General features: G+C 51.0%; 1 protein-coding gene across 5 annotated transcripts in view; it reads left to right on the top strand.

The window, feature by feature from the left end:
* Positions 1 to 4712: 4712 nt before the first annotated feature.
* The window catches only part of NPAS2 (neuronal PAS domain protein 2), a 104692-nt gene continuing 100366 nt past the window's right edge, over positions 4713 to 9038 (top strand). For 2 of the 5 annotated variants that reach the window (XM_061459655.1, XM_061459660.1), the window contains exon 1: positions 4716 to 5081. In XM_061459655.1, the coding sequence (XP_061315639.1) occupies positions 4780 to 5081 (302 nt within the window). In that variant the 5' untranslated portion in view covers positions 4716 to 4779. Of the gene's footprint in view, positions 5082 to 9038 lie in introns of all 5 variants that reach the window. The other 3 variants (XM_061459657.1, XM_061459656.1, XM_061459654.1) reach the window with 3 other exon arrangements.

Raw genomic sequence — 9038 nt, 5'->3', positions numbered from 1 at the left:
CTGCTGCAAATGAATGAAAGGTCTTGTACGGGCGAAGAGGTGAACTGGCACAATGACTGCTGTCAAGCAGAGGACAAGTGGATTGGCTCTTTCCCATATGAGAAGATATTATTTCCACAGCCTCTAGCTTTGGCTCACCAGGCTGACACACACACACACACACTACACCCCAAGGCAATAGAGTGCATACGTACAATTCATGCTACATAACTGCTTTGCTTCCCTGGAAGGCTGTAAGTGCTCAGCCACGAACTATTCAGGCAGAAAGGCTTTAGGGCTTTCTGGGCACCTACCTGGCAGCAATTTGAGCACTTCCAGACATTAAGTCTATTAAATGTTTAGTCACTAATTTTTCAATCCATGCCTTCTTCCATTTCAAGAAAACCTGCGAATCCTTTTGAATAAACTGGAAAAGTCCAACCTCAGGTAGGCTGTATACATGACTAAATTTTTCCATGAAAACCCTGGCAATGGATGAAACTCCAAAATAGATCAGGTAACTCTTCAAAATAGATCAGATTAAGGTATGCTCAAATTAGCAAATTTGGCTCTTCTCTTGTAATAGCCATGCAGAAAAACAGTGAACTTAGTTTTCTAGCTGAAGAGATCCTGAAGTCCCACCAGGCATCCTACTCTAGCACTTGGGGCAGCACCAGTAGGATGCATCTAAAGTCCGTTTCACCATGGCATGGCTGGCGTGACTCCTTTGACTAACAGGAGCCACAGAATTATTTGCCATGTTCTTGTCCCTCTTGATCTCTCTTTCAGCATGGAAAGTAGGGAGACAAGCAGTCCAAGGTCTGCTCTGCCCCTTAATTAACATTAATCAAATTAATCCTTGTCCATATCCTTCTTATGTATTTGAAAACTGAATATAATAGTTTCATCCTCAGTGCAATTTGGTCAGCTCTCTGAGGGTCTTTTACTCTTATCCATCACATACTTTTCTCCCACAGTGCCATCCCTGACTATTGCAGCCCTGTGCCATTTACGTTGATTAGAGGATGATTATTTGGCGGACCCCTGTTCACTCCTGGACAAACACTAAACCAAACGCAGGCTTCACATTTAAATTAAGGGCTGCAAATTGCATCTTATTTCTCCTCAACATGTGCTTGAGTCTCTTAACAGATAAAGGAATAAATATTGCACAGATAATGCCTATGCTTCCAGGTCCTGGTGGCCAGGCTTTGGCTCTGGAGCTCAGCAATGTCCCAGGTAGCTCCTTTGCCGAGGGTTGCATCATGCGGCAGTGGCAGTACTGCATAATCCGAATCCCTGGCAGCAAGAGAAAGCAAACCAGCAAAGTTAAACCCAGGATGTCCGGGTTGAACTCGCACCCAACTGCTCATCTCTCCCACGGGCTTGCCACAATGGAGCAGTGGGGTCCCGAGGGAGTTGCTGTCCTCTCCTGCTCTTCCCCTTGGCCCTCCACCCTGGGAGACACCTAGCTTGTGGTTGGTGGCCCATTGAAAACCCTGCTGCGTCATTTCTGGGCTGTGAAGGTTGGCCAGCCTATTCTAGTCAAAACAAAAGGGATTGTGGCTTTGGATCACAGGCTCCTGGTGTCTGAAAAGCTGCCTACTGATATGTTTATATTTGAAAAGTGGCTTACAGATATTTCATGATTATAAAACAATTTAATTCTTTCAAAGTGAATGCTGGGTTCCTTCCCTGAAGTTCTTCCATGTGGCATCTGGCACAACCCCTTGGCTAACTTCCAACTCAAATGCAGTATTGACAGTATTTGGTTATTTTCCATGTGTCACCGGCCCGAGAGAAGGGCTGCGTGTTTAGAGTAGCGAGTGTTTCACAACGGGACTCAGGTATGTGCTGCGAAAAGCCTGCCTCAGCCTCTGCCAATCTGCTGTTTGCTGCCCTAATTAAAGTTTACACTGGTAACCTAGGGAATGAATGAAGAAACAAACCTTAACCAGTCTCATTTCTTCACTTGTGCGATGGAGTCCTTTGTAATACACAGGGAAAATGTTAAACATGGTAGAGAGGTAATTTTGTACATGCACCCCTTCGTCTCTCCAAATGCCTTTCTTGACATGGTATTTTCTTCAAGGTACTTGGTCTCCCAGCTTTTGAAAGGGTAGGGTTGTTTTGGGTGCAGGGTTTTGGTAGGTTTTCAAAAGGACTGGAATATCAAATCATGTGGTGTATATAATCATGGGAAGCTCCTTTTCTCTAACCTTACAAGGCTAGAAGATTTTATGTTATACTTCATTGTGCAACACAAGAAAAATACCTCAGGAACAGAAATGTCTTTTATTCCACTCCCCATGTATCTGATGCTTTATTCCCTCAGGCACTACTTGTTTGCCAAAGGATTGTTTAACCACTGTTTGACAATTTCCAAATGTGAAAAAATGCTGGGTTTCATCCAAAGGAAGGGAGGAGCTTTTCAAAGTTTTGTATTTAATCTTGGTTAAAAGTAAACAACTTTACCCTTTCAACATTAGTCATGCCTGTTGTATAAAGTGCGGTGTGAAAGTGCTCAGCAAAGGAGTGCAACGTTTTTCCATACTTTGTAATTATTAACATTTGCATTTGGGATTGGATAACTGGCACGATGTGGTGTACAGCAGGGGTAACTGGGAGAGCTGGGGGATGGTGGGAGTAGGAGAAGTGGCATGGCTCCTTGCTGGAGTCAGGTAGGTGGAGCTATGTTCAGCCCACAGACACACACCCGGGGTGGGCAGAGAGGTCTCTGCTGGCTGGCATTTTGCAAGGATTAACGTGTCTTTAAAAAGCAGGTGGAATGAACGGGGGGGAATGAGGAAAGCGCCCCCAGTTCACCACATAAACTGCTGGCACAGTGCAGCCAGGCCCTTCTGGTGGGGACAGCTTTCACAGGCTACAGGGGCTTTTCCCTCCCCAACAAACCCCTCTCTGAACAGAAACTGCAACTCTCCTAAAAAGCAAATACCGCATCCTATGGGGAGACCCCTTTTGCGGGTGAAGGCCAGAACCCTGCCTGTTGCAGGTGTTTCTACGGCACAGCAATGACGCCAGGGCAGGTTGGCAGGGTGGACACAGCAAGCCTCAGGTGCTGGGCCCGTGCGAGGTCAGCAGCGGGCAGGGCTGACAGCCGGCGGGGCTGGACCCGGCGAGCAGGAGGCTCAGACAGAGCGGGACTTGGAAGGCTGCGGGGATATCAAGCGGTGCCCCCGCTCCCCAGGCATCTCTGCCCTCCCTGGGGAGAGGGGCAACCCCGGAGCCCGCTCCCTGCCGCCCTCAGAAGTCGGCAGGAATGCCCAGCTTGGAGAATACAAGGTTCCGAATAAACAGCTCCTCCCAGGCTCCAGAACACTTCCTTATCTCTCACTGGCCACTTTGCAGGCGGAGTATTAGGAGGAAAAAAAAACAAAAAAGAAAAAAAAGAAAGAAAAAAAGGAAAATAATGCAAAGTGGGGAATAAAAAGAATGACCTACTTTGCAACAGGAAAAAAAAAAAAAAAAAAGGAAAGTAAAAAGAAGAAAAAAGCAAAAAGAGCTGTAAAGGTTTTGCTCTAATTGCCGGTGCGGCGTTGCATAACCAAACCGGGAGCTCCTGCCTGTGCCCGGGAGGCCGGGAACCCACCCCTGGGCAGCGCAGTGCCATGCCTCGCTCCGGCTCAGCTCCCGCGGCCGCCGCCGCCGGGGAAGCGGGCAGGGGCAGAGCGCAGGGTCAGCCCCGGACCGGGGCCATGTGTCCCCAGCCTGCCGAGCTGGGACCGCCGGGAAGCTCCGGCACCGGGGGCAGTCCCGCTTCGGGAGGACGGTGGCACTGTGGCCCCTGGCACGGCGGGGCCTCTCGGGGTCAGGCTGTAGGGGCCGCCGCCAGTGCGGAGCGGGGATACCGCTGCAGACATACGTAAACGCGGGCACGCTGGGGTTTGCTCCTGGCGTTGTGAATCCATCCTTGATGCGGGGCTGGCTTTTTGGTTGAGGGTTTTATTTTTTTTTTCTTCTCTGCTTCGCCTTTCGTCCTCTTTCCAGCTTCTTCTTTTCTTGGATCCTCGCCTGTCTCCTCCCACAGAACGAGAGAGAGGGAGAAAAAAAAAGGTCACGTATGTTTGGAAAAATATGTAGGTCAGTGGAACATTCCCTGCACTTGTGCACAGGGAGCCGGGGCGGGAGAGCTGCTTCTCAGCCCTCTCGCTACCCACCGCCCCAACCGGACCCTACCGGAGCCCACCGCTGGGAGGGGGGAGGCTAGCGCCAGGTTCCCTTTCCCCCTCCCTGACCCATTTTGCGCACCGGCCTCGCGTTTGGGCTCCCCCCCCCCCCCCCCGCCCCTTCATTCACCCCCTCCTTCCCGCTCCCTGCCGAGGAAACCGAGCGAGCGGCGGAGGAGGAAGCCGGCGCGGGAGAACCGCCGCCGCCGCCAGCCTCGGGGGCCGGTGCTGCCGCCCATGGGCGAGGGGCGCGTCCCCCCCAGCGCCGCCGGCTGAGGACGCGGGGCGGCGGCGGGGGCAGGCGAGGGGAGGCGGCGGCGGGCGGCGATGAAGGGCCGGCGGAGAGGATGCCCCCGCCTCGCCCGGCGGGCTCCAACTTCCCGGAGAACTACCGGCCCCGCAGCTCCCGCGCCTCTCCCTGCCGCGCGTCCAACTTAATGCCCCAGCAGGAGCCCCAGCCAGCAGCCCTCCCGGCCCCCGGCCTCCTCCCCTCTCCGCAGCAGCCCGGGCTCCCGGCGGCCTCCCGCTGCCGGCGGAGCCCCTGGCCCCGGCGCGCGTGGGTCCCGCGGCGCCCGGGGCGGCGGCAGAGCGGCATGCGGCGGCCCCGCGCACCATGAGACACGGCACCGGCACCGGCGGCAGGCAGGAGGCGGCCAGCGTCCCCGGCTCCTCGTCGGCGAGGAAGAGTTTGCCGGCTTCCGAGGCCGGCCTCCTGCGCGGCTGGAGCAGCGGCGGCCGCTGCCGCAGCGGCACCGGCAGGCACCGGAAAAGCGGTAGCATCCAGCCCGGCGGCACAAGCATCGGCACCGGCGGCGGCTCCCGCGCCCAGGTGGCCACCGCGGACAGCAGCAGCAGCGGCGGCGGCGGCGGCGGCTCGGGCTTCCCCGCCGCGCTCCCGCAGCACCGGCACCCCAGGTAACGCGCGGCCCTGCGGCCCCGACCCTCCCTTCCCCCCGTGGGGCGCCTTCCCGCCCGCGACACCCGTGTGACCCCAGCGGCAGCAGTCAGGTCCGCTCCCCTCCGTCCCACGGAGGAACGCGGCCCTGGACGTGCCCGGCGGTGCTGGGCGGCATCGCCTCTACCGCGGGAAAGTTTCCGTGGGGAGCGTGGCGCGTCTGTCCCGGTCGGGCCGGCGGGGTCCGGCCCCTCATGTTGGAAACGAAAGTTCCCCCCCAGCCAGTCCCCTCCTCATTCTCGTCGCGGTGTGGTCGGCAGCTTCCTGATGTTGGGGTTCATTTAAGCCGGACTGGCGCGGGGTCTGGTCAAGGAAAACTTCCAGTAAGACCAGTGGGATTTTTGAATGGGTGAAAGCTCCCGGTGGGAGCATGGTCTGTGACGTGTGCCGGGAGAGCCCTGCTCTTGCGGCCCTGCGACGGGCTCCCGCTTGGTTCCCTTCAGCGTGCAGAACGGGGGGAGACGTTACACCCACGGCTGAGTGGCGACCCAGGGCTTGTGTCACCAAGAGTTGTGGGGTGGTGTTTTCCTCTACGGTCAATAGCCTGATTTGTCAATTAACAAGAAACTTTCCTCCATACTCCTTAACCGTCTACCGGGTGGCAGCCGCTTACATTCGCTCAAGTGACTCCAAAATAATTAGCGGTTATTAGAATTACAGCCGGCAGAGGAACTTGAATGTTTTCACAGTGCTAAACCTCCAGAAGGGCTGTAGGGTTTCCTCAGATGGGCGCAGCTAACCTGAGCGCTCTGCTCAACAAGTGGCTGCCTCTTGAAGTAGAAAATTCTCTCTATTACCCTGATGTGAAACGTTGATTTGTATCCCACCACGGGTTTAGTTTGTTTTGTCGTACTGAATAATTAGTGTTCACAGTATCCAGACCTAGCCAGCTCATCTGTTGATCTGTGATTCTGAGAACTGGGCTGGTGGAGGGCCCAATCCTGAATACATTCCTGTAGATTAACATGGACATGGAGTTGCTCTTCACGGATGGCCTGGAAATGGGAGTATTTGGAGAATATAATTGCCAAGCTGTGCACTGGCTAACTGAACATGTGAAATCAAAGGTTTTCCAGAACCAGGTGTCTGACACTGGGGTGATTCCTCAAGCTGGCTGCACTTCTGTGCCTGAAGCCTGGAGACAGTAGGCTTGCCTAAAATTGCTTTCCCTCCCTAGCAAAGGTGCCACCCTGTGTGTAGATGTCACCCCACATACATGCAGGATTGTGCCCACAGACTGTGCTTTGCAGGTTATGATTATTGCCCCATTTTCTAGCCTAGAGCATGCAAGAGCACTTGAAGGAGTTGCTGTTTTACCACAGGCAGCAATGTTTTCTACAGTTAGAATTACTTAGTGCTTTTCAGTACAGTGTTCTTCTTTCAGGTGTTTATGCATTTGCTAAGCTTAAACCTAGGCTGACATTTTCCAGGTCGAGTGTTTGATGAAGACAGACTCTCTTTGGGAAGTTTCAGATGAAATGGTTCAGCTATTTCTGAGAACATGGTTAGAGGGAAACGTATTCTTTGGCCACGTATCTGACGAAGATGGTTTAAGTATACATCATCCTGCTTTAGGAGACCTTGATATTTCTTTTCCTGTGAATCTGCATTTTTTGGCTATGTTGAGAAACACTTTCATTGAGACTGTTGAATTCTTGTGGCTTCGTGTTTGGAGCCGGAAAAAAAGATACTTGGCTTGGAATCAGTCTTGTGATGGGGGTGTGCCTTATGTTGAGCCTGTGAAAAGCTTCCAGAATATGTCTCAGCTATCATTTTGTTACAACATTCAGGTTGTGTGTTCTTGGTGGAGGGATGTTGAGGGCTTCACCGTTGCACTTACTCACTGAAGATGCTCTCAGCATGGAGCACACTGAACACCCAGTGTTGTTAGGAGATGCAGCTGCTCATCTTCCTGGGAAAAATGAGAGCACTCCAGTTCGTGGCTGAAGGGCTGTGTGGACTTTCTCCTACAGTTGTTCTTCCCAGATGTTACTGGTATGGTGAGCACCATAAGAAGGGAGCATTGAAGACTGTCTCAGCTATGTCTTTGGTGGCAGGGTGTGCCTGCTGACATAGAGGCAGAGTGGAGAAGGAATAGGAAACTGCTCAATTTACATGCATGGTGACAAATAATAGTGGGACTGGAATGGAGAAGTATTAGTGATGGAGGAGAAAATGAAGAGGAGGAATCTTGTATTAAGTCAAAGGACTTGATGGAATCATAGATGACAAAGCTTAGGAGCAACATGCAGGGAACTGTAGATCAGATAGAGGTGGAAAACCCGGCCCAAGAGAAGGAATGGTGGGCAGAAAAAGGTGATGAGAGACTGGTGGTAGACAGGAACAGGAGATCTGAACTTGCAAAAGCAGTGGGTTTCAGTCTTTCAGTGATTGGGTCATGGTACTACTGCTTTTCAGTCCTTCTTGTCTTCCTCCTCACACTGCCTACCATGTTCTTCAGTCCCTGTCTCCACTTCTTTGCCCCTCCATTGGTCTCCTCATAGAAACTGGTGTTGTGTCTTTGCCATGAGGAGCAGTTATTGCTGCTCCAGTCACAGACCTTGGACCTGGAGAGGAGCCATATCTTCGTTGTGGAGCTCAGCCTCTGGAGTTGTGTTGAGCCCATGTGTTTGTTCTCCTTATCCTTTACCACACTGACAGGCAGCACCCAAAGGAGCACGACCTGGCACCAGGGCCAGTTTCAGGCCTTACGTCTCCACTGTGGTGTCTGCTCACCTTCTTCTAGCACTATGTTTGCCACGGACAGGATAGTAACTTTGCATGCCCTAGTCAAATCTCATGCTAGATTTTTATGCGGTGAACATAAAGGACTCAACCCAGCTGGTGACTGCTGCAGTAGGCTAGGGTGGGTTTTTCACTTTTTAAAACAAAGGATGAATTTATAGCTCAGTATATTAATGCTACATCAAAATAGTGAAGCCCTATGGAACAAAATAGTATGTAATCATGTAACTGATGTTGTATCGTAATATGTTTATTTAAGGTAAGAAAATTACGATCTACAGCTGATGGTTTCAATTTGTAGCTCTGGTATTCTTTAAAGATAGGATGTTTTGCACAGCAAATGTAACAATTCACATAACCATTGCCTGTGTTCTACTGTGAGTTTTGAGCAATCAGATTACTTACATCACTATGCAATTGATGATTAGCAAATATCATACTGTTGAAAATTACATTCAAATATGTCTTTTATGTATATTAAGTTGCTTTTCTTTCTTTCTAAGCTGAATTTAAGTAACTCCCATTTGTGTTTATGGTTTTGCTTTCGGGCTCTTCGGGCAGATGCACTTGAGTTGCAGATTTTATAGAGGCATCATTACCTGTATAAAAAAGTAATTCTACATCGTGCTTAGCTTTCGGTCGATCCTTGATTTTATTAAAACTTGCTCTTGAAAAGTTAGGCTGAGGCCATGCAAATATTTATATTTTAGCTAATTTAACTCACTCAGAAATTGGCATTGACTTTTTCTTTATGAGTCTGATTACCAAAGTTTGAAAAGGAAACACCATGTAATAGTATTTAAGCAGAATACATAGATGGTACTGGATTTGTCCATGTAGTGGTGTTTTTGTATCTCGCAGTTTTTCAGAGGGACTAAAGCCATTACTCTTGTTGTGACCATGCTATGGGCCACACAGGGTATATATACCACCAGTATATCACCCACTGAATTTGGAAGTATGAGATTTGCAGGGCAGGAAAGGCAAGGGATGTGGTCCTGTAGGCTCTTCCTGTGAGTAAGCAGCTGAGAAAGTGCAGACTTGGTTCACTCTCCACTCCTTGCGCTAAGGGATGTTGGCAGATTAGCTTGAGGGATTTTTGGACACAGCTTTCTTGACTTTACACACACAAATTCAATGTACATTTTGGGGATAGAAGAGTAAGTACGTTT

This window comes from Pezoporus flaviventris, unplaced genomic scaffold (assembly GCF_033815535.1).
Source record: "Pezoporus flaviventris isolate CSIRO_AGI_PZ_B2104156 unplaced genomic scaffold, CSIRO_AGI_Pfla_v1 ptg000030l, whole genome shotgun sequence".
Lineage (NCBI taxonomy): Eukaryota > Metazoa > Chordata > Aves > Psittaciformes > Psittacidae > Pezoporus > Pezoporus flaviventris.
Note: the sequence above shows the minus strand (reverse complement) of the source record. Positions and strands in the feature narration are given on the sequence as shown.